We start from the raw sequence: 24,022 nt of genomic DNA on the forward strand, positions 1-24,022 counted from the left end.
AAAAGATTCAATTGATACCTACCGCTATATTCCCTGTCGCCGATAGAAGGTCGGAGTAAGGGTCAATCTGGAACTTCCTTGATACCCAGATATGTTCTAATATACATTCACACATTGGAGCTCATCAGGCCTCCGTTAATAACACCTTTCCTGCCATGGATCACCGTGATTCTACCAATTATTCCAGCAAGCATAGGGAAGGGCACAGGTTTATTAGGTTGTCTCCAGCTGAACATGGTGGTCGAGTACCTCTTCGCAGCCGCCTACAGCGTCTAGAGGACAAAGGCCGTTTTTATTGGAATCTAATCACCATCGCACGAATGTGTTATGATAGATGGCCAATCTCTCTCCATCGCCTGATATATTCGACGATCAAATCCTTGCTGATTGCACCGCTTGCGCGCAGGTGCGTCGACACGCTCCTGGCGACTGTCGTGTCCAGGATGACGTCACCATTAGCGAGGGCCTGGAAGTCATTCCTGAAGAAATCCAGGAGACTCGCTGCATAGCCAGTGTTACTCACACGACCGAGCCACGCATCAAACGCGATCATCTTATCCGCCAGCTTCAGCTCATGGACTACAAACGCCCCAAGGTCAGACATCGGCTGGCGAACCGGGTTCTCCAGGTTACATGTGAAACTCCCGGAAGGGCTCTCACTGAAGAGGATATCCACGAGAGATTTGGCTGCGCGATCCATAGGAAGCCACGACATTTTCTGGGAGAAGGTCAGTAGTCACTTCAGATGCCATGGTGGAGATACTTACCCCTGTCAGCAAAGGAAAAGCGGATACCATCTGGGAGGCCTTGATCAATGCCGGAATGTGTTCTTCTACCTTCCAAAGCCCCTTTCTGTGCTCCGGTCCGCTGAGCTGCCCAATCCGGACGATCATGGGCGTGCATTCATCCGAGAATTCCTCTCCTACATGCGATAGCACCTGTTCACATACCCACTTCGCCTCTGCATAGCCCATTGCTGTGGTTACTTCGGGGTCGTCGAGCCGCTTCTCCGGAACCGGTGCCAGCCCGTCGCGGAAATATCGAACTACGGATATCGATGATGCCATCATGATCCTCGGCTTCAATTGCGGGCGTAACCTGTGTGCGGAGCGAGCAATACGAATGAGCGACTCGAGGGCATCCAGTTGCGGACGGAAACTGAAAAGCTGGCGCTGGAAGTCCATCGGCCATGCTAGGTGGATGATATGGGTAACATTCTGCTCCAGCCTTCTAAGCTGATCGTTAGAGAGACCAAAGTTCGGGGCCTGCGTATCGGCCGCCAGCAACTCGATCTTGCTCCACGCCTGGCTGTCCAGAGCAATACCGGCCATGGAGTTGGCACGCTCTTGACGTACCTTCAAGTCTTCGCCATGGCTGGCCCTGCTCAAGCAGATGATGCGTTCAACATTCCCGTTTCGAACCAAAGCTTCCAGTGTATGAGCCCCGAGATTCCCGGTACTCCCAGTTAGGAGAACCACTGCCCCCGAAGGGTATCCATTCGCATGGAAGGACGCTCCGTTTGCCGACCGGATGTCGTTGTGGAGACGTGTTATATATTCTTCGGCTAGAGCTCTCATCTCGGCGCCCCGGTCTCGCTTTGGAGAACTACCGTGGCCCCCCTCGATCAGTTTACGAACAGCGCCGACAAGGCTGATTAATGATGGGTGCTGGTAGATAAAGGACGGTGTGAGGCGATCTCCGCGAAGCTTCTCGGGGAACTGGAGCTCAATAGAGGACGATAGGAGACGGGCCAATCGTGTAGCTTGGAGCGAGTCCATTCCCAGCTCAAACAAGTCATCGGACGACCGCCAGCGATCAACTCTTGCGAGCTTTTCGTGCATCACTTTTTCTATCATGCTCTTGATGCTGTCCTCCAGGTTGTCCGCATCGAGCGGTTCTGCATTCAAATTCTCCCTCTCAAGAGCAGCATAAGCTGCTTCGATCTCTTCCTTGAACACCAGGTGGAGTTCTTTTCTCATTACTGAGCCCTTGTCGGAACGCGGAATTCTCTTGTCAGCAGGCTTGATGATGATGGCTCGCTTCGAGGATATTCGGGCGTGGTGGTCCAATGATGGATTGACTTCCTGGATTCTCTGCCAAACATGGTCGATGAAAGCATCCGCATCCTCAAGAGGCTCGCTGGATGGTTCCACTATGACGGCGGTTTCGAAGTATCCCTGACCCACACACGCCGCGGTCTTTATTGCAGGGTCTTGGGACAACGTCTCTTCCAGATTCCGAGGAAGAACTTTCTCGCCATTTTTCAGCACAATGACGTCGTCCCGTCTTCCAAGGATTTTAACGTCCAAATGCGTAGAGTCTGGTCTTAACAAGATCTCATCCTGTATCTCAAAACTCCTACCCCAACCAAACGGATACCCCACGAGTTTGTATCGTTCAGGACTCTCCTTAGAGTCGACCGGATGGAGTTCCAAGCCGAGGTCTGTCCGTAGTCGCAGATACCTCCAGTCATAGTCTGGACCGGGCTTGAAAATTGGAGCAATTGCCCCGATCTCCGTGGCCCCGTAATGGTTGAGCAGGTTGACACCATTTTCAACCAGCAGGGAACCGATATTGGGGTTTAGTGGACCCCCTCCCGCTGCCACAAAATGCATCCCGCGCAACAGTGAAAATGCTCTTTCTTTCTCCGCCTGTGGCATGGTCGCGATATCTTCGAGAATGCTGGGTACAGTCATCAAAGACTCCACATCAAATGTCGAGACGAGTCCCATCGTGGAGTGAGCAGCTGGTATGACTGAACTTGGCGGAAAGACACAGCTCATACCCACTGATAAACTAAGACAGGGCGCCAGAAGTCCGAAGCCGTGATATAAGGGTAGAGTACTTAGGTTCCTCCAGTTGATGGGCTCTTCCGGAGGGAACTTATGGCAGGCCGCATAACCAAGGGGATAGCGATGCGTTAGGCGAATCGGCTTCGGTAGGCCTGTCGTCCCGGAAGAGTGGAGTATAAGGACCCCGGTGTCATTTTGGTCGACCTTCATACGGGAACTGCTTCTTACGCCATCCTCCGATTCATCTACCACTTTTGAACGGATGAAACGGCTGTATCGCTCCACCACATACGTATCCACCAAGTCAGCCACTTCTCCTCTTATGAATGGCTCTGTTCGTTTTGACAAAAAGATGGACTGGGCACCCGTCTCTTTTAGTAGATGGCGGACGCTCTCAGAGCTGAGTCTGGCCGACAAGAGTACCGTCTAGCATTTGGTCAGCAGAGTCATGTGCAGGGATATCGGAAACCTGAACATACCGGAATATTTGATGAGAGTAGCGCTGCAAGATATATGAAGAGGCCGACATCGCTTTCCAGGTACAGAGCTACTGGCGCAGGCTTCGAATCCCGGGGCCCTTGGGGAATTCTTTCGTCGCACCAAGCGGCACAAGCGTCCACCGCGTGCTTGAGCTGTCTAAAGGTAACGACGTCGGCGTCGTACCTTTCATCGCTGTCCTCTACGGAGTTGCGAGTATCTGGAGCCTTGGCTTGGAAACAAAAGATATGGTTCGGATTCGTCTCAGCATTGAAGTTGATGAGATCGGGCAGGCATCCTATATTGTCATGGCCTCCATCACTTGTGAGCTCTTTCCCGAGAGGGTCGAATCGCGGGCGCCGGAAGGCTGGAAGGTCACTGCTCCTCATCGTTTCTGGCACTGCGGCGTATGGTCCACACTGGTTGAGGTGGAAGGTTCGCCAATGGAAATATTGGTATTGGAAAATTGGTATTCAGCGCGAGGTCTGATCGCCTTAAGAGTTGCAAGCGTTTATCCCTCCTCGGCGAACTCAGGGTCCAGCTGCAGGGCTGCAGGGTCCAACAGGGTACGTCATCGACGGCGAAATCACTAGAAACCATCAGAACTTCACAGGATATTCTCTCAGGCAGAAGATTTTGTTTCACACATACAAAGTGCGGTGGTTTTCAGATGCGATGTTGCTCTTGATAGGACCAGAGTAACCGCTGATGTACGCGGGCCCCAAGAACAAAACAACAGTGATCGGCCACTCAATCACCACATCTCCAGAATTGCACACTCACCAACCCCGTTGCCGTTCGAGACTCCGAAGAAATTTTGGTACTCGTCGTCGTGCGTCCGTGCTGGCACACCATGACGAAACCTCATGAGGATGAGGAACTCTCTAGGCCCCCCGACTATAACAGGAGGCTTCTCCCCGCTATGACAACCACAGCTTAGCTTCAACTCTTTGCGACACGCACTATTCAACATGTCAAGAGATATCATCTTATTCGCCGGCCAAGGATCGGACTTGTCCTTTGACAAGGTCGACATCCTTTCAGTCTCCGCCATAGCTACATCCTTTCTTGAAGCATGCCACAACGCACTTCAATCCGACTTGAAAAGTCTAACAGCCGCTGAAAAGCGTGCTGCAGGCGACCTACTGGATTGTTTTCCATCCCCAAATAGCCTCCTCGATACCCGCTTGCAGAAGAACCCTGTGGTGCAAGGGCTGTCATTGTATACCCACCAGATACTGGAATACATCGCATACTGGTCAGAACATACAGAGGAACCTCCAACTATTTCCGAGACTGTTGGTTTCTGCTCTGGTATTCTGCCGGCAGTGGCCATCAGTGTTTGTCCGTCACCGGAATCACCGGATTTTATCGAAGTCGCAGTTGATGGATTTAGGTTCGCATTCTGGATCGGTCTTCGAGACGCCCTCTTTTGTCGCAAGGTGGTGGGAGATAAGTGGCGATCTTTTCCTTGGTCTCTGACTATACACGGGCTATCCAGGCCAGAACTGGAGAAGCTGTTGCTTGAGTACAGTCAAACGGTATGTCAGCAACGCTGTTTATTCCGCCCGGCCGAGGTTCTTGCCTGCAGCCTGGGTGTTGCGCAGACCCCATGAAGTTAACAGCAATTCTAATGGAGACAGACTTCCGCAGAGTTGGCCCCACGGATAGCCGCCATACTCTCAGAGAAGGTTATCTCAGTCTCAGGGGAAGGCGAAGCTCTCCGCGAGTTTAAAGCCGAGTGTCTTCCGGAAGGCACAAGATCACGCTTCGCCAATATTCATGGGTTCTACCATGGTGGTGAAGCCCTCCATGAGGTGCTCGAGGACGTCAAGCGTGACGTGGACGGACAAGGCATCCGAATTTCTTCGTGGAAATCCCTCAAGCTCCCCGTTCGCTCGGCGCTGAACGGAGAATACTTCAAGCCTAATACATCCTCAGCCACGCTTCTGGAGGCAGTCCTCAAACATATCCTAGTGGATCAAGTCGACTGGAGTACGACCTCCGATGCGATTCTCAGCACTCTGGTGCATCAACTTCATCAAGACCAATCCCTCCAGTACAAGATCATTCCCGTTGGGCCGAACACCAAGCCGCTGTTGCGGGCAATCAAATCTGGACGGGAGCACCCAAGGCTTCGCATTGCGAGCCCCACGTCTAAGCCCATCGACGGCCCCTCTGCAGATGACATCGCAATAGTGGGGATGAGCGTGAATTATCCCTCTGGCCAAGGGCCCGAACAGCTTTGGGACACGTTAGAGAGAGGTCTCAACTCGGTCCAAGAAATCCCTTCTTCTAGGTTTCAGATATCCGATTACTACGACCCCTCGGAGTCCAAACATCCGCGGAAGATGAAAGCACGACATGGCAACTTCCTGGAGAATCCTTTCGAGTTCGACAACAATTTCTTTCAAATCTCGCCCAGAGAAGCCAAATCGATGGACCCACAGCAGCGCTTGCTTCTCCACGCGGCTCTCGAGGCCTTGCAAGACGCTGGGTATGCTCCAGACTCCACACCCTCGTTCCAGAGAGAGAGCACTGGCGTTTACATCGGCGTTGCCACTCTCGATTACGTGGACAATATGCGGAACGATATTGATGTCTACTACAGCCCTGGCACTCTCCGGGCCTTCCTGAGTGGGAGAATATCCTACGCTTTTCAACTCAAGGGGCCGTCAGTGGTATCGGATACGGCCTGCTCCTCCTCCACAGTGGCTCTCTACCAAGCTTGTAGAGCTCTGCAGTCAGGAGACTGCAGTTCCGCCCTGGTCGGTGGTGTGAATGTTATCTCCAGCCCGGATATGTATCTTGGCTTATCCCGCGCACATTTCCTAAGTCCCACAGGACAGTGTAAACCTTGGGATGCTTCCGCGGATGGATACTGTCGCGCTGAGGGATGTGCTATGTTTGTGCTTAAGAAGCTACGCGACGCTGTTGCGGAAGGCGATCGCATCTACGGAGTCATCCGCGGGATTCAAGTCAATCAGTGCGGGACTGCCAAAAGTATCACGCACCCAGACTCAAGCACGCAGGCAAAGCTATTCAAGAGCCTTATCTCGCGGGCGAATATTAACCCTGACTCCATCAGCGTCGTCGAAGCACATGGCACTGGCACCCAGGCAGGCGACTATGCTGAGGTCAATAGCCTTCAATCCGTTTTCGGAAAACGCGACTCCCACAAACCTCTGGTGGTTTCCTCCATCAAGGGTAACATCGGCCACGCAGAGGCTGCCTCGGGCGCTGCAGGACTGGCCAAAATCCTTCTCATGATGCAGAAGAAGCAGATACCTCCCCAGGCCGCGTACAAGACGCTCAATCCGCGACTTTCGACCATTGCTGAGCACAACATCATCGTCCCTACCCAAACTATGAAATGGAGAACGCCAGCTGGTGCGCCTAGGAGAGCGATGCTCAACAACTTTGGTGCGGCGGGTTCGAACGCCGCTGTGCTCATCGAAGAGTATATTCAACCACCGAAACAGAAGCTGCCAGCACCATCCCACCACGTCTTCAACCTCTCCGCAAAAACTGTCAACGCTCTTGAGCGGCTTCGGGACTCTTACTGTGCGTATATCGAGGAGAATTCCGAGAAGTCGTCACTCTCAAGTATCTGCTACACTGCAAACGCGCGCAGGCAAGAGTTCGATGCGTTCCGCCTCTCGGTTACTGGACAATCACCCGCCGACCTCATCCAGAAGCTCCGCCAAAGTAAACCACCTGCACGGGGGCAGACAAGAGATAAGTTGACCGTTTTCGTCTTCTCTGGCCAGGGCAGCGTCTACCAGGGCATGGGTGCCGAACTGTTAGCTACCGCACCCATTTTCCGTGATAATGTGCACCGTTGCAATGCAATATTGGCCGATCTTGGGTTTTCCGGCGTCAATGCATTCATCGGAGATGACAAGAACGCATTCGAAGCATTGGCGCCCAAGGAGCGAGCAATCCTGTGTCAATGCGCTTGCTTCGTGGTCGAGTATAGTCTTGCGCAGCTCTGGCTGGCTTGGGGTGTCAAGCCTGATATCCTGATCGGCCACAGCCTTGGTGAATATGCTGCGCTCGCCACGTCCGGGGTTCTGAAGCTCCACGATGCACTCCTTCTGGTGGCTCGGCGAGCACTGCTAATGGCCGAACTCTGTCAAGAGGGACGTACAGGTATGGCCGCAGTATGCATGCCATCTGCGAAAGTGGAGGAACTCCTGTCGTCCAGTACGAGTATGACGGGTCTCCAAATCGCTTGTTACAACAGCGTAGAAGACTGTGTGGTTGCTGGCCCACTTTCTTCGCTCGATGCCCTTGTTCACGCCTGTAAGTCCTCTGGACACAAGGCGAAGCGGTTGGATGTACCCTTTGGCTTCCACTCCCCTGCTCTGGATCCAATTCTGGAGCCATATGCGGAACTAGCCTCAACCATCAAGACTAGTGCTGGCACCATTCCCATCGCTTCCAGTTATCTCGGCACACTTCTCTCGCCTCACGATGTTGATGCGGAATACTTCGTTGGCCACGCGCGTCAGCCGGTGGAGTTCGTGCGCGCTACCCAGACGATTTCTCGGATTGCGGGCGACAGAGCGATGACGTTCCTCGAGATAGGACCTTCACCCATCAGTAAGTAATACCGCGGGACGGTCTAGAAACTGTACTGACTCGTGCGTTAGCTTTGCCAATGCTCAAGGCCACCCTGAGGCAGAGCGAGCCGACTTTGCTCCCATCTTTGAAGCCTTCAGAACAGCCGTGGGCCACAATGAGCAGTACGCTGAGCTCACTTTTCCTTCAGCGCTACAGTATCCATTGGCGCCAGATTTACGCTGCTCTCGATGCCCAATTTGTTCCGGATTTCCCTCACTACCCGCTCTCACCATCCACGTTCGTTGTGCCCTTCAGAGAGTCTACGCTCGGCGCTAAGGCTGCAGAGCTGGAACCAGCCGAGTCACCGTTTTCCTTTATCGGCTCGCGAACATCTTCGAAGGAGGGAACGATGTTTACATCCAAGATATCGAAGCTGGCCGATTACATCAAGGCTCACAACGTTGGCGGCGCTCCGCTTTGTCCAGCCTCTGTATATATTGAGCTCGCCTTTGAGGCGCTCAGTCTCGTTCATCCCGACAACGACCAATACTATCAAGTTACCGAGCTGACCTTCGATAAGCCACTTGTCTACTCCGAAGGCAACGACGTTGAAGTTAACACCTTTCTCAAGGCCGATGGGTCATCGTTCCACGTGCTTTCCGAGGGCAGCAAAGTTCATTGTACAGGGTCCGTGACCACGAAACCTGATAATGCAGTTGTCAAGAACTTTGGATTGAAGGCCTCCTACGTCAAGCGACAACGAGACTCCGTATCGTTCGTCGACACCTTCTCCTCCCGGATGATCTATCAGGTCGTCTTCCCTCGGGTTGTGAACTACTCCGAGCCCTACACCACGATCAGCAGCTTGAGCGTAGCAGCATCGGGGTTGGAGGCAGTAGGTAGATTCCGACTGCCGATAACCGGAAGCGACGGCTTCGTCTGCGCGCCCACCTTCACCGACACACTTCTTCATGCCGCAGGTTTCGTTGCGAACAGTAGAATCAAAGCCGACGAAGCCTGCATTTGTGCCAGACTTGAAAATGTAATCGTACCCAGCCCCGAGGCCATAAGATCTCTGTACAACTCTGAAATGGGCCTATATTGCGGCTTGGTCGAGTACTCTCAGGACTTCATTATTGGGGACGCATACGCGCTCGATGGAGCTGGAAATGTCGTTGCCTGTGTAGAGGGCATGCACTTCAAGAAGCTACGATTGAGCTCCTTCCAGGACCAACTCTCCCGTATCCTCAAGCCAAAAGCCTCTCCTCAGGGAGGAAGGCGACCTCTAGCAGAGCAGGCTACGGCACCCAAAGCACAACCCCGTCCTGCGCTTCCTGTTGAGGAGAATGGGCATCACGATGAGAGCGGACCCAGAAAGGCTGAGTCTACCGAGGACGTTCGCGGAACATTGCACACCATCATATCCGAGCTGTGTGGCGTCCCTGGGCCCATAGACGCGCAGAAGAGGTTGTCAGAGATGGGCGTGGATTCACTCCTCTTCATCGAACTCACTGCAGCGTTGCAGAAGGCATTCCCCCAGTTTGGGCTAGGTGACTCCGCGTTCTCGAAGTGCGAGACAGTCCAAGATGTGGAGAAGGTTCTGCAGCAAGCGAAAGGCCCAGATTCAAATCCGGAGGCTCCAGCAGGTCGGAACGGTAGGGCATGTGCGGGACGTGAGGTTTCAAATGCAGAATCGATTCGTGCAAAAGACGAGCATCGCATAGACGAGTTCTTCAAAGAGGTCTGTGGCTTCTCAATCAACGGCATGGACGACAGCACAACCTTGGACTCTCTCGGGGTAGACTCTCTTCTATCCATCGAGCTAGCGGCAAGCCTGCGGGAGGGCTTTGGCGTGGAGCTGGATGAAAACAGTGTCTCGAAGCTTAGCATTGGTCAAATCAAGAAGGCAATGGCCTACAGCGCAGCCTCTACGCCGCCATCGGAGCCCCTGGACCAGCCAATCGAGATTTCGGTATCGGAACCGGATTCCTCCTACGCTTCGGATGCTGAAGACCTTCCCCCGGCTGCGATCCCGGGAAGGGACACCTTTCCAGCCCCCCTGTACAGGGCTGCAGATAAGCCCGACAGACCCCCGCTCTTCCTGTTCCACGACGGCAGCGGATTATGCAACGTGTACGGCCGCCTCCAGAATATAGACCGGGATGTTTATGGCATCTTCAGCCTTGACTTCTCCTCGGTGGACACCTCTATCGGTACGATGGAGGAATTAGCATCTCGTTACATAGATCGGGCGGGATTCATGAAGATGGGCCCGATCGTTTTGGGCGGTTAGTGAAATCCCATGCGAGCTCTCTCTCTGAAGCTGACTATTCTGCAGGCTGGAGTTTTGGAGGTGTCCTTGCCTTCGAAGTATCCCGTCAGTTGCGCAAGCGCGGTAAGCACGATGTCTTGGGCGTGATATTGATTGACTCGCCCCATCCCGTCCGCCACGAGCCACTCCCGGAAGCTGTAATATCACACGTCTGTAGCCAAATGCCCGCTCACTCGCCCGCCTTGCGCAGCCTTCGGTCTGCCATCGCCGCGCAGTTCCGTCGTAATGCCAGTCTCCTTGCCAAATACGCCCCGCAACCGGAGAAGAGCTGGCAGTGTGTGATGCTCAAATGCAAAGACACGTTCGATACGAAAGAGCTGTGCGGAGTCGATTATCCCTGGCTCAGCGATGTTGAGTTCCGTCAGGCGAGTGTTGGAGAATGGGAAAGATTATCGGGAGGGAAGATTCCAGTCGTGGAAGTGAAGGGTAACCATTTCGATCTTTTCGAAAAGGGAAATGTACGTTTGATTGCTTCAGACCCCGGCATCCAAGCTAACGCTCCGTTCAGATCGAGGATGTATCGCGACAATTAGTGCGGGCGTGTAAGACATTAGAAGGTGATGACAGATGATGCCGAGTCTCTTAGGCAATTAATAGACTGCAGCCCAACGGTAAGCTTAATCCGCTCACGGGTGGGCCGAAATCCTAGACGAGATGGACGATCCCTGTTGCCTGCAGGTTTCCCCGCCTCCCAAAGTACCATGTATCGTCGTCGTGTACTCCGTAGATAGAGATGGATTTCCAAGTGATAGACAGCATCACGAGCAACCTGACTACATAATATCTTTTCAAATCTGGCACATATAATAGGTGGTATTCTTGTTGTGAATTGTGCCAAAAGTCAGTTCTGGGTGTACCGTTAGGAGAAAGCGTCCGGGTAGTCGTTCCAGGTGCATGAAGGCCCCAGTAATTTGCCCCCACCACATAAGCTAGTCCCATCTGCACCCTCATCGCCGATACGATGCGCACACTGAGGCTGAAGAGGAGCTGATTTGTCCACGCACCTGTTTGGAGGGCGTGAAGATTTCGGAAACTGTTTTGGCCGTTCTAAGACAGCGACAGAATAGATTCAATATGAGAGCCCCAACCTGACATGAGCTCGCCTTGCTTCAGACCAGCGGAATGACGTGACCGTGTCTCGCGGAAGAAGTCCGTAGAATGCATCTGCATCTCGTCGATGGGGGCTGCGTAAGGGGTCGAGCCGTTGTCCATTCAGATCGCTACGCAACAGGATCACGGTCTTGGAAGGCAGTAGATAGTTCCCGGGCCCAGACCATGCCCTGCAAGGCAAGGCCAGCCCTATGCGGGCGGGTACATAGATGAGTGATCATCAAGGGGGAACCGTGTGATGGGCTATACACCAGCTGGCAGGACCGGAGTACTACGGTAGTAGTCGTAGGTAGCGCATTTCGTCATCTACTATCTATCCGTCTATTACTCCGTCTCTGCCTGCATAGATGTCTCTAGAATCGAAGAATGGGCTCTCCTCTTTCCTACCACGCCGTTTCAGATACCCACCCTGGGGCACAATCGTCTACGGGAACAAGACTTCTCAGCCCAGACATCCCTGTCTACCTGTCCACATTTTCCCACGCTGCCGTGCATGCAAAGCATTCCGTTCCTCGGCTCATGCAAGAAGCCGCTTCCCGCAACCTCGAGCCTAGGCTTCGTCAAACATTCGTGATTAGGGGGCGTCCCTCATAAGGCTGTGTACTACGCCGTACAAACTTCACGCCAAATAGGCATGATAGACAACAGTACGTTTCTGATTCATGTACCATGAAGCCATTGCCACGATATACCGTAGTGTACGAGATGGGACAAGTGTTATCAATTATTCGAGTCTGTGCTGACGACGCCGAACCCGCTTAATGCATGCGTGCTGCATCGACAACCCCACGCACAGACTGGGGGGCGGTTACTCTTACAGAACATGGCCGTTCTTGACCGAACGACCTCGGGGTACGCGGACGATTTCCACTGCCCCGATGTTATTGGCCGACAGGGATCACTGACCGGCCGTTTCGATAGGATGGCATAATCCTTCCTGCATGCTGGGTAGAGAAGGCAAACGGGGAGCAAGGTCAGTCAGTGAAGACCTTGCAGGCTTTTAAACGGGGCGTGGGCTGGGCAGGTGTAGTGTTTTATGTAGGTAGACGCTCGAATAATCCTCCGCTTTACACCCTAACACCATAAGACTCCAGGGTACGCTGAACCACAAGACTGAAGGTGTCGATTTTGATGCTCAAGCGATGTCAAGGACCGTCAAAAAGTGGACTCCCGAAGAGGATGAGATACTATTGCAGCAGGTCACACTCCTGTGTGAGTACCCTCCCTACCCCGGCACGGGGTATATAGACAGAGCGGTTGATGGAACTGTTTACTGACCTCGATGAATCCTAGCTACGCAGAACAAAGTAAAAGACTGGACCGCCATCGCGAGCGCCATACCGGGTCGCTCGAACAAAGACTGCCGCAAGAGGTGGTGCAATCACCTAGTGGGAGGTCTGAGAAAGGGACCTTGGGATCCCAGTGAGGATCGGCGGCTTTCAATAGGCGTCAAGGAGTACGGTCCTCAGTAAGACCCCATACGGCATGCCTTTGACAAGTGGAGTGGGTCTGACTGGTGTTATTAGGTGGCCTCTGGTGGCTGAGGAAGTTGGTACCAGAAGTGCAGACCGTAAGTGTGTCCCTTCTTACAGGTCTTCAATGCTTTCCATCCTGCAAAGGCTCTCTAACCCGCGCACAGAGTGCGCCAAGCGGTGGCAACATTCTCTAGATCCATCGCTAGATCACAGCAAGTGGACAGAGGAGGAGGTATGTGCAAGTATTGCTCGGTACGATGTACCCATGACCTAACGTTTCCTAGGACAAAGAGCTTTTGGATGCTGTTAAGAAACACGGCCGCGCCTGGAAGCATATCCAAACACAGTATTTCCCAGGTCGAGCCACAAACAACGTGAAAAACAGGTACATTTCCCTTGTAATCTCTCCTGCCCTGTGGCTTGCACTAACTGAAGGTACCTATGTAGATACACCACATTAACTCGGAAGCGTGATTCGCAAACCCCGGGAGTGGGAGACCACAACAATCGAGAAGGCTCCGAGAGCAACGGCGATAACGACGACGAAGCGAGCAGCGCAGGGGTGATGTCTTCATCACCGTCGGTCACTCAACTGCCAAAATTGATCCCAGACGAGCCCACGATTGTACCCAAAGATACTCTACTCTATGCCACGCACCAGACATCCGATCCCTTTTCGGTGGATCTGTTCGCAAGTCAGGTCTCAGCCACTATGGATATCGACCTACCAACGACGGATACATTCACCGCCGATATACCCTTCGCACTGAATACCAGTATCTCCAATACCCGTATTGCCCTTGGCGAACCTTCCACCTCAACCAGCGTGGACCATACGCCGTCCTTGTTTACACCCACAACAACAACACCGCACACGCATTCATCGACATTGTTTGATTCTCGAACAGACACGCATGGGCCGGGTATGAAGCTGAATTTGGATTTCCTCAAGAATACACCCACGGAGTTTGTCCTCACGCTAGAAAGCCCTCAGCCGGATACAATCAAGGAGATAATGGGAGTGTTGGTTTGTTCCAAGACAAAATTCAAGATGGAAAAGCGGAACTAAGTAAGATTAGGGGAGGAATCGATGTCTTGTATTCAACAGGTTGGATTCAGCTTACAGTGTCGAAGTTTTATTTCTCTCAAGTTACGGCCGTATAATCGAGGGGCACTGGAAATATACATTTTCCTTCAAAACTATGTACCGTCTCACCAGGCCCAGGATAAACTATGTCTACCTCCTATATTTCATTATTCTAGGACAAAAAATGACCTTAAACCACCGTCTTTGGCATGGAACCATTGAGCTCCGAGGATAGGAGCTCCGAGTCAGGGAGAACAACCTCCACCAACGAGACTTGGCTCCTGCAGTCCCAGATCTTGCGAAGCTTCAGACCAGCCTTTTCTACAATGCTGCGGAACTCTGCCGGGGTGCGCTCGATGCCATTGATAATGGACATCATGGCCAAGTCGCGCTGGTGTGAGTATCTCGTGTAATACCCCCAATTCGCTGGCAACGGACTAGGGGCCGGAGGCAGCTCTGGCGTGCCTAGAGTGGTGTTCATAACTTGATCGCTGTTGCAGCAAGGTTAGTGGTCATATTTTTCTCGCAGGAAATATGCATGCAGAGTGGAGCAAAGAATCCTACCGTTTCCCACATCGGGGAAAGGGGGCCTCCTCGCATGGTACAGGTACATGTACAGTACTTACCAGATGAGAATCCTCGACTTGGGACCCATGCTAGCCCTTATGGCGGAAAGAATCTTCACGCAATACTCGTCGGACCAGTCATGAATGATGTACCGGAGCCAATACACTTCGGCTCCTTTAACCGGATTATCGGAGAAGAAGTCGTGCGGGGTAAAGGTAACGCGGCCCTGGCTTAAGGCCGTAGGGTTTTCCTTCGGCCAGACGAAGGTTTCGGCTTGCTGGAGGACGGGAGCGCGGTCCTGGACGACGAACTTGAGGTCCGGGTAGAGATGCGAGAGCTGCAGGCAGAATCCGCCTACGCCGCCGCCGACGTCTACAACGGTCGCGGAGCCAAGCCTGTCCCATGGGTAGTCTTTACGCGGGGACTGTCAGAATCCTACTCCTCTGGAGAGACATTTCATGGGAATACAAACCGTAGAGATGAGCCTTGCCAAACACCCTTCCTCCACCCAGCATGGCAAGACCAAAAACTGCATGCTCAGGCCGAGGCACCACTTCGTCGTCCGCCTTTCCCGCAATGGCCTTGTCGAGCTCCGCTCCAAACGGACCGGGGTAAGCGCTAGGTGCCCCGTCAGAGCCGCAGTCTCCATCTCGAAGCTTCTTCACCGTCGTTTTCTCCTCGAGCCATTCCCATCTGGGCTTCGAGGTGTTTGCAGCCGCCTGGAATGCCGTTTCTTCGACTTTGTACGACGAACCCAGCACGGGATCGTTGAGGAATCGAGGAAGCTGGTCGGATGCGCTGTAGAGGTCAAGGCCGCTGAAACCAGGTTCAGCACTACGTGTTTTTGTTTAGCACCAGGATTCCTACTTACAAGAGCAGTATATATGCGCGGAGCGGTTCGTTATCCACCAGTGCGGCAGAGATCCGGTTGTTGGCGAAAGTATCGTGCCCAACCTGTTGAAAAATATGAATCGAGCATAAGCAGCGCAAAACACGTGCTAATGATGTCAGCTTTTTTAATTTCATTGAGGCCAAGCTTGCATACATAGTTTGCGTGCTTCAATGCCAACGATTCTGCTGATCTCCTCAACATGCACTCCGGCCTTGCCAGCTCGAGCGAGGATGTCGGGGATCCGCTTATCGACTACAATATGCAAGCACCTAGCCTCAAAGTACTGGGACGAGACTTCCATGATGCGCACGCTCGGTTGGCTTATCAGTTCCGTCAGTTTGCCGGAGGCGGCGAGGAGAGCGCGCTGAGCGTCGAATAGGGGCTTCGCCGGCATATCTCCCTTGGTTGCGCCATTGAGTTTGATGACCGTCTCAATGGACGAGTTGATGAGGTCTCCGAGTTTACGGAGCTGGGCGATAGACTCAGCGTCCATGTTTGATAGATAGTGCAAGCAGAAAGAATCTGAGGAGGAGTGCTGTGGTGCTTCAAGAAGCAACGAAAAGGATACGCCTAGTAAGCTATTAGTATTCGGAAAGATGCTATGCGGCATATATTCTGTTCAGTTGAACCTATTCATTAACCCGGAGTAGGTGTTGTCGGACGATGAACACGAGATCTACGAACGTGACAGACGAGGACCGGAGTAGCAATGATAGTCGCGATGAATGATTTAAGATTGAAATAACAGAGTCAAACAGTATCAGAGACAAACCAAAGAGTATCCAGCGCTAGAATGGCAAAGTCAGTTCCACCATACACCTGGGAGCGTGGGTTCCGGGAGCCTACTTCCCAGCCCCAGTGGCTGGAGGAGCCTGCCAGCTCCGAAAGTGATTGTTACGTACCTCCTCCTGCGGAGGAGCTTGTTACATCGACGGTGCACAATGACCTGGGGATCAATGTTCTCCGAACTTGGCCGACAATGTATGACGGGACTAATTCCCCCCATGGGACACCGGAGTGGTGGAATCCACCAAGCGAGGTGGACGTTCTTATATGTGGAGGTAGGTTCCAATTTCACAGTGGATGTTAGATGCATAACTGAAGCTTCTAGCTGGACCAAGTGGCTTGGAAGTAGCTCTTAGTCTCGTCAGACAAGGTGTCTCATTTCGAATCGTTGGTGAGTACGCTCCAGGATCCTCGCACTTGGCTACATAGATATTAACAGCTCTCTAGATAAAGCGGAAGGCCCCCTTGTTGCGGGGCGTGCAGATGGAGTCCAGCCGCGTTTCCTCGAGATTCTGAACACCTGGGGCCTTGCTAAGGAGGTCCACGAAGAAGGTATACATGTTATCGAATCCTGAACCAGCGAAGAAGATGAATGAGCTAATTGGACATTTCCAGGTCCCATCATCGAACGTACTGCCATCTACAAGGATGGTAAGAAGCTCTTCTTCAATCGCTCACACCAATCAGACTCGCGATACCGCGGACTCCATATCATCACCCAGGGCCAGATTGAGAGACTCTACATAAGAGACCTCATGCGCCACAAAGTTCTCGTTGAACGCAGCACCACACTGAAGCATTATAAGGTTCAAAACGATGGTTCCGAGTACCCGGTCCATGCCACCTTGATCAACTCGCGTACTGGCGTCGAACAGAATGTGCGTGCCAAATTTCTCGTCGGAAGCGATGGAGCGGCCAGCCAGATCCGTAAGAGTCTCAACATTCCCTTCGACGGCATGAGTACGGACATTTACTGGGGCATCATGGATTGCATCTTCGAGAGCGATTACCCCCATGCTTGGGTCTTCGGATCGGTCATTAGTTCCAAGTACGGTGGCTGCGTCATTATCCCCAGAGAAGACGGATACATCAGGTGGGTCTTATAGGAAAGCCATCCGTGACCAGACCAGGCGCTGATAAGCTGCAGGTTGTACACACAGCTCGATGTATCCCACACCGGGGGCATCTCTCAATCTCGCCAGGCCAAAGATGCATCCTTCGCCGAGTCCGGCGGGAAAGTGGACGTGCACTCAATCACGCCCCAGGAGGTCCTCGAGCAGGCGAATAGGATCTTCTCGCCCTACAAGCTCAAGTTCGCAGCCCCACTGAGCTGGTTTGCCGTCTGGAAGAGTAAGTTATTACATCCTCCTCCTTATAAGGTCCGTTACTCATTCCTCGCAGTCTCTGAGCGTGTGGCTCGCACATTTTCATCCGATGATCTTCGCGTACACCTCGTCGGTGATGCATCGCATGTTCACAGCGTGATGGGAGCGTTTGGCCTCAACGCTTCCATCATGGACGCCTCCAACCTCGCCTGGAAGATGGGTTTGGTCGCCCAAAATAAGGCGAAATTCGAGACGCTCATGGCGACGTACACCCCGGAGCGGCGTGAGCATGCCTGTCGCATCATCGAGACGTCGGGAGAGTATCTGCGCTTTGTGTGTGCCACGAAGCTGGATATCGCGGACGTTAGAAGCTATGGGAATAACAACAAGTCGGCCAGCGGGACGAAGGGTACGAGCGTCAATGGCAGTGCGAAAGCTTCGGTCAACGGCACCGGTCAAGTTTCCACCAACGGCACCACGCAGGCCTCAGTCAACGGTACCACGCAAGCCTCAGTCAACGGTACCACACAATCCTCAGTAAACGGCACCACGAAAGCTATCACCAACGGCACCCACAAGCAGCCCCTGGCCACAACCCGCGAAGAGGACCTCAAATTCCTAGCCGATTTCTTCTCCCGAAACGGCCAGTTCCTGCTCGGCGTCGACGCGCCCTTCGAAACCTCTGTCCTGACCCCTCCCCAACCCACTGCGGACTCCCAAGATGACTGGCGCACACGACCATTGCGCGTAAACCACGGAGTTCGCGCCCCGAACCCCCGAGTCTGCTTCTCCACGGAAGAGACGGGCTACTTGTACGACAAGATGACCGGAGCGGCAACCTTCCACATCCTCATCTTCGGGTCCTCGCTATCTGGCACCGTTGGCAAGAGGGTATCTGCTTTCTCCAAAGCGTTCGCGCCGGGGGGATTCTACCATAAATTTGGTGGCCATGATCGTTTCAATATCATTCTCGTGATCAAGAGGCTTCCCTTTGAGACGGATGAAGTCTTGTCGACGCCTGAATTGCAGACATTGAGGGAGTATTGTACGGTGGTGTACGATGACCGGGCGCCGGACGAGGATGCGCATACGACGTGGGGGGCGAATCATGCTCAGGGCGGTCTTGCGGTGGTCAGGCCTGATCTGTGGGTGGGTATGACGGCGTTTCCGGATGAGGTTGAGGCGGTGGAAGAGTATTTCGATGGGTTCCTGCTTCCGGTACAGTAGCCCAGGCGTCCGAAGGATGGGGACTGTGGCTTTCCACGTCCGACTGACATCCGCTTGTGCTTTCTGTGCAGATGAGATTAGTTAGTCAGCGCACCTCTGCCGGCAACTACCTGGTAATGCTATAAGTAGAACTTTGTTTTAAAGCTTATTATACGTAGATAGAGGTGCTCCAAAGCTGATTGCAAGCTCCGCTCTATTGCTGCACCTCCTGGCCGCTTGATTGGACGTGGAAACCAGCAGTACGACGGAAGTACGGAGGGAGGTTCAGTCGAATGTAAGATGAGGCAGTAGAATCAAAGTCAGCAATATGCCCCTATTTGTACCTGGAATAATGTTTTATTATATTCCCCCCAACGTTCTCGCGCTGGCTACGAAGCTACAATCCGTTCAGCAGATACCTCAAATACATGGAACTTTGTGAAACTGGATATTTGTGTACTTCCCACTTGGAATATCCTTCTCCTTGATCTTGGTATACTTCAGTTCGTCTATTACCGGAATGACACATTACCATGGTTGAACCTTGCCGTCACCCTTTTCGGAGACAGAGTCGTTCGCCCAGTACCGCCCAGATATGCCGCCTATATCGCCGAGCGCCAGCTTCAGAGGAATACGAGCTCCTTCCGCTACGTTGCTTCGTTAGTGGCCAGGTTACATTACAACCGTTATCGGAAGCACTCACCTGGAGTTTTTGGAGCTGCGCCGGCCTGGCCGCCGAGCTCCGTGTTGACCCAGCCGGGACAGCAGCAGTTGATGAGGAGCCTGGGGTTGTCTCGTGCGAGAATACGTGTCGCTGCATTGAGCGCTGCCTTGCTGGTGAAATATGTCATGCGGGGCCAGCCCCTCTGGACCGCGTCCCCCTTCGCTGCTGCATCGCTGTATTCCCCAACGAGCTGGTCTAGTTGGTTAAGCGTCAAGTCTGGGTCAAGGAAGCGTGTTCGCAGATGTGGGGCGAAGTAATGGAGTTGCCCAGATTGGGATGACAGATTGACAATGCGGCCGCCGTCGTGCATGATGGGGATGAAAGCCTGGCACACCTGCATATGCGATAAGTATCACCTGGCTCAACACGAAATCCGTTTGGAGTTCCATTCACACCGACCTTGAGAGTGCCGCGGTAGTTGACGTCCAGTGTCTCTTTACGCTGCGCTGCCGTGATGTTCTCACGGTAGTAGTAGATGCCTGCATTGTTGACGAGCATATGGCAGCCCCCATGCTCAGCCTTGATTGCTGCAACGAGATCGTCGATGGAGCGTGGGTCGGTGAGAGATAGCCGTGCGCCCCTCAATTCTACTGAGGGGGAAGCAGCTGCAGGCGTAGGAGGAGTATCCCCCGAGCGTGAGGCGGCGTAGAGAACCAACTTCCCGCTGAGGCCATAATCCTGTCCCCCGGTCGCCACCAATCGGTCGATGATTGCTTTTCCAATACCGCGATTCTATCGTCCAATTAGCTTTGGTGAGGATATCATACGAAGTGCGGAACCTACCGCGCCTGTGACTACTGCCACGCGCGTTGTGGGAGACATGTTGAAGATTGAACTGCAGCTGCAGGAGGATGCTGTCCGAGAGCCCTCTTTGTACAAAGATAAAATGATAACTGCAGTGGTTGATGATGCAGGATAATTTGCACTGGGGGAGCATGTGCGGCTTGCCGGGCGGTGTTTAAGGCGTTAGGGCCGGGTGTTGACGACAAGGCCCGACAAGGGGCGGGCCGCACCGATCGAAGCCTTGGCAAACGTGCGAGTGAATGTACGGGGTATCGGATCCGGTTAGCGTATCAGAGTATGGTGTAAGTCATACTCCGGGCCGTGAACGATGAGCCCGCAACAAACAATGTACCAACATAAAGCTACTCGCTGCAACGAAGAATACGGCGGAATGGAAGAGCTCTCAGGACTGACATACGATGTATATCGCTGACGAGTGGCTGGCTTTGGAACGGGACGTGCTTGGCCAACGGCCTCTCATATCGGGGACCGTGGCCGAAGTGCGCGCAGCTTACGCCCAGACATCGGAGCAATTAGCAGGCCTTTACCCATCTCCCTCGGATTATCCAGTCAAGGATGGTGAGTGTGCAATTCTCGGATGCAACACATGACGTCATCGATATAGAGATGCAGTCGCTGAACAAAGGGAGCAGAGAAACTCGTGACCGACACGGGCATCGCAATCCGTCTGTATACCCCGACCAACACCAATAATCGTTCCGAGAACCTTCCTGTCGGTGTCTTGTGAGTTCATCATATGGCATCTCTCGTGCTTTGTCCTCCCTTTCTAACTCGACCATCTCAGCGCCCACGGCGGTGGAAATGTGAATGGCGGCGCGTGGGCATCTTCCTTTGAGGACCGCATGTGTCGCTACGTCGCTCAGCATGCCGGTGTCATTGTTGCCCAGGTTGACTTTCGGCTTGCCCCTGAGTTTCCGGCACCCCAACAGCTAAATGACACCTTTGAAGCCTACAAGTGGCTCCATGCGAATGCGGATAAATTCCACGGTGACCCCTCTCGTTTCTTTGCATTCGGGTCATCCCTAGGCGGCGGCATCGCAGTGGGAGTGGCTCTTAAACTGATCGATGAGAATCTGGGGCATCTGGTAAGGGGAGTCGTGGCGCTGTGCCCAGCGTTGCTGCACCCGGAGTTCGTGCCCGATGAGTTTGCTCCCCTCTTCAAGGCTTATGAGGAGACTGTGGACGCCCCACTGCAAAATAGCGAGTCCATGATGAAGTTCTACAACTACAACGGTGGGACGGCCCAGCGCATGAACCCATATGTCTTCCCGGCGTTGCATCCCGGGCTCCGTCGCCTGCCACCTGTCTACCAGGCAGTGTGTGAAGCGGACCCAGTGCGGGATGACTCGACGGTTCTCAAGCATGTTTTGGACAAGCACGGGTATGTTGATTGGAATTTTGACTGCATCGTGGCCTCGCTGACGAACCCGTACGCAGCGTATCAAACAAAATGGACTCGTACCCAGGACTCCCACACTATTTCTGGCTATGGCCGCAATTGAAAAGCTCGGAAAAGTTCCATCGCAATGTCGCTGAAGGTGTCAAATGGGTCGTGTCGACCATGTGCGATGTAAATGGCACTACTTAAATTTTTGATATAACAGATGATCATCCTTCCTCATTGGAAGTACATCTCTGGTGCCACAAGTATGGGTGACGAATGTAATTGGTGCCCTTTGTGCGAAATAGAGATGCAGAGACTATAACTTCCCCAAATTCTTTTCCCCTTTTTCTTTGTCCTTTCCATTCTCGGGAACATCTAACGACATCGATTTGCGAGTCAGGTACGTCCATCAAACCAGTTGTCCTTGCCCCATGCTTCAGCAACTGGTGCTTACTCAGCAGAGACGACATTCACTCTGAGAGTTGAAAAAAACATACGACTCAGAGTTACAATACGGCCTCTTTCCACGTCCGAATGAACACCGCCCTGCAGTTCATCTGTACTGCATATTTCCACGTCCAATGAGGCACCATGGAGTCAGATAAATCAGTCCCTGATGTTTAAGAGGATTTCAAGCGCCTATCTAGGTATGGTTATTCTTAAAAGCCTATAATCTTCTCGAGGCTAATCAGATAGTTAGCAATTACCTTGCGCTAAACAGCTACTGGGGGCTGCAGATAAAGCGTAGCGCGGTGTTTAGTCGGGCGTGGAAAGAGACAGCAACTAACATGTCAATGCGCGATTGGGCTCAAACAACAATGTGACGCAGGCATGAAACAGAAGAAAGAGAAGAAAGAATCTTAAAAACCACCATATCGCATTCCTATCGCCACTAGGTCTCTACACCACTACTTGTTCGAAATGCCAAGCCTTCTCTGCTCCCCACCAAACACCTTCTCCAAATGATCCGCATCCAAAAACGCCTTGGCCTCGACAATCTTGCCCTCTTTGCTCCATCGGCAATGCCAGCTATAATGCTGGTTATACGGCACACCGCTCTTGGTCTTGGTATCCACCGTCTTCATCTCAATGACGCTCCATCCATCCTGGCCCACGATGACGCCCTCCTCTCCACCGGGGACTTCGAGTTTGTATCCAGGATCGGCAAGAAGGAGATAAATGTTGGCCCACGTGGCGTCGTAGTAGTCCTTCTTGGTCTTCCAGTGGCCCGAGAAGCGGTGCTGGCCCGTCACGGTCCAGTCGACGTTGTCGTCGACGTAGTCGAAGAACTTCTTGGTGCCCTCGGGAGGGTAGTAGAGGTTGCGGAAGACGTCGTAGATGTACTTGCGGTCGGGGTCTTTTTTTTTCTTGATTAGCTCGAAATGTCCAAGGTAACGGTAGCATGTGACCTACAGCCGGACATTGTGGGAATGGGTGTTTTTTGCCGCGGGGCTGGTGCGAGTGGTGTTTCGTCGGGAGTCGTCGATGTCGATTTTGTTGTTCTTGTTGTTGTGATGGTCCACGGGTGGAATTGGAGGGCCTCTATATATCTTTTGAAATCTAGAGTAACCGTGAAAAGTGTGGAAATTGTGGCGTCAACTCTCGCATTCAGTCGAAAAAAAGTCTTTACTCCGGTCTCCTGGGCCCGCGGTTAACCTTTTTCGAGACACCGAGTAAAGTGACCCGAAGTATAGTACTGCAGTATGTGTGGGAAGGAGTTTCTCCCAACCCAAGCTATTCAAAGTACCCACAAATACACAGTACACATCATTCTAAGCTACTATCCAGAACGCATCTCTGCGCAGCTTGCCTTCCAGTATCCTGACATCCTCAGTCTCGAACAATGGGCGATTCCGCTGTGAAGAAAACCACCGGCTCCTGCCTCTGCGGCGCCATCACCTTCGAACTCCACGGCGAACCCATCTCCAACTGTCTCTGTTTCTGTAACAGCTGCCGCAAGAGCACCGGCTCCATCGGCATGGCCAATAGCTGGTACAAGAAGGAGGTACGTCCCACACAGTTCCCGCTCTATCCCTCCTCCACTGACACTCATTCCCTCAAAGAACTTCCGCATCCTCACCGGCGAAGACAAACTCCGCATCTTCTACGACAACACGCCCGACAGCGGCGGGCAGATCGAACGCAGCTTCTGTACCGAATGCGGATCGACCATGGTCGCGGAGAACAAGGGCAAGTTCCCTGGTGCTGTGATTGTGCCCGTGGGTGCTATGGATGTGGATCTCAGGGATGGAGAGTGGAAGCCGAGTCAGGAGTATTTCTGTAAGCGGAGGGCGAATTGGTTGGAGATCAAGGCGGAGACGAAGGAGTTCTGGGAGCTGTTTTGATGCGATGAGCCTTGTTTGGTCTTTCAGAGAGAGGACTGTAGATATTTAATGTAATATTTCGAACTCAGTTGAGTGGCCAACAGTCATCCTTCGAAATGCAGGTCTTACGGTCTGCGAACCCCTCGGCGAGGCCTTTGTGAGATGAGTCCC

The 24,022-nt window shown here is 53.0% G+C and overlaps 8 protein-coding genes across 8 annotated transcripts; 4 read left to right on the forward strand and 4 right to left on the reverse strand.

Moving 5' to 3' along the window:
* Positions 1 to 192: 192 nt before the first annotated feature.
* EI97DRAFT_111695 (acetyl-CoA synthetase-like protein) lies at positions 193 to 3,949 on the reverse strand. The gene is made up of 3 exons (XM_033792978.1): positions 3,272 to 3,949; positions 768 to 3,218; positions 193 to 718 (listed from the first exon to the last, which is right to left on the reverse strand). Exons 1-3 carry the CDS (start codon positions 3,656 to 3,658, stop codon positions 326 to 328), a joined length of 3,231 nt encoding a protein of 1,076 aa, XP_033657666.1. The 5' UTR covers positions 3,659 to 3,949; the 3' UTR covers positions 193 to 325.
* A 291-nt stretch (positions 3,950 to 4,240) lies between these two features.
* Positions 4,241 to 13,821, forward strand: EI97DRAFT_455053 (ketoacyl-synt-domain-containing protein; the record flags this gene model as incomplete). The annotated part of the gene is made up of 12 exons (XM_033800609.1): positions 4,241 to 4,810; positions 4,913 to 7,874; positions 7,925 to 10,123; positions 10,174 to 10,625; positions 10,676 to 10,709; positions 10,772 to 10,778; positions 12,365 to 12,489; positions 12,571 to 12,745; positions 12,804 to 12,847; positions 12,917 to 12,984; positions 13,037 to 13,137; positions 13,200 to 13,821. 12 exons carry the CDS (start codon positions 4,241 to 4,243, stop codon positions 13,819 to 13,821), a joined length of 7,359 nt encoding a protein of 2,452 aa, XP_033657667.1.
* Positions 13,822 to 14,029: 208 nt separating this feature from the next.
* Positions 14,030 to 15,791, reverse strand: EI97DRAFT_369924 (O-methyltransferase A; the record flags this gene model as incomplete). Its single annotated transcript, XM_033795210.1, has 5 exons — positions 14,030 to 14,330; positions 14,466 to 14,830; positions 14,904 to 15,222; positions 15,278 to 15,404; positions 15,452 to 15,791. 5 exons carry the CDS (start codon positions 15,789 to 15,791, stop codon positions 14,030 to 14,032), a joined length of 1,452 nt encoding a protein of 483 aa, XP_033657668.1.
* EI97DRAFT_111922 (FAD binding domain-containing protein) lies at positions 15,792 to 18,892 on the forward strand. The gene is made up of 6 exons (XM_033792979.1): positions 15,792 to 16,359; positions 16,410 to 16,475; positions 16,532 to 16,636; positions 16,700 to 17,177; positions 17,232 to 17,434; positions 17,486 to 18,892. The coding sequence occupies exons 1-6, from the start codon at positions 16,092 to 16,094 to the stop codon at positions 18,634 to 18,636; spliced, it is 2,271 nt and encodes a 756-aa protein (XP_033657669.1). The 5' UTR covers positions 15,792 to 16,091; the 3' UTR covers positions 18,637 to 18,892.
* Positions 18,893 to 18,959: 67 nt separating this feature from the next.
* EI97DRAFT_429892 (NAD(P)-binding protein) lies at positions 18,960 to 20,556 on the reverse strand. The gene is made up of 4 exons (XM_033797546.1): positions 20,123 to 20,556; positions 19,739 to 20,071; positions 19,319 to 19,673; positions 18,960 to 19,262 (listed from the first exon to the last, which is right to left on the reverse strand). The coding sequence occupies exons 1-4, from the start codon at positions 20,159 to 20,161 to the stop codon at positions 19,144 to 19,146; spliced, it is 846 nt and encodes a 281-aa protein (XP_033657670.1). The 5' UTR covers positions 20,162 to 20,556; the 3' UTR covers positions 18,960 to 19,143.
* Positions 20,410 to 21,741, forward strand: EI97DRAFT_111969 (alpha/beta-hydrolase). The gene is made up of 4 exons (XM_033792980.1): positions 20,410 to 20,701; positions 20,776 to 20,866; positions 20,928 to 21,524; positions 21,581 to 21,741. The coding sequence occupies exons 1-4, from the start codon at positions 20,542 to 20,544 to the stop codon at positions 21,729 to 21,731; spliced, it is 999 nt and encodes a 332-aa protein (XP_033657671.1). The 5' UTR covers positions 20,410 to 20,541; the 3' UTR covers positions 21,732 to 21,741.
* Positions 21,742 to 22,435: 694 nt separating this feature from the next.
* Positions 22,436 to 22,950, reverse strand: EI97DRAFT_455058 (uncharacterized protein; the record flags this gene model as incomplete). The annotated part of the gene is made up of 2 exons (XM_033800610.1): positions 22,436 to 22,884; positions 22,941 to 22,950. 2 exons carry the CDS (start codon positions 22,948 to 22,950, stop codon positions 22,436 to 22,438), a joined length of 459 nt encoding a protein of 152 aa, XP_033657672.1.
* Positions 22,951 to 23,370: 420 nt separating this feature from the next.
* EI97DRAFT_477771 (uncharacterized protein) lies at positions 23,371 to 23,944 on the forward strand (the record flags this gene model as incomplete). Its single annotated transcript, XM_033801968.1, has 2 exons — positions 23,371 to 23,532; positions 23,591 to 23,944. The coding sequence occupies 2 exons, from the start codon at positions 23,371 to 23,373 to the stop codon at positions 23,870 to 23,872; spliced, it is 444 nt and encodes a 147-aa protein (XP_033657673.1). The 3' UTR covers positions 23,873 to 23,944.
* Positions 23,945 to 24,022: the final 78 nt, after the last annotated feature.

Source organism: Westerdykella ornata, assembly GCF_010094085.1.
Source record: "Westerdykella ornata strain CBS 379.55 unplaced genomic scaffold EI97scaffold_2, whole genome shotgun sequence".
NCBI classification, from domain to species: domain Eukaryota; kingdom Fungi; phylum Ascomycota; class Dothideomycetes; order Pleosporales; family Sporormiaceae; genus Westerdykella; species Westerdykella ornata.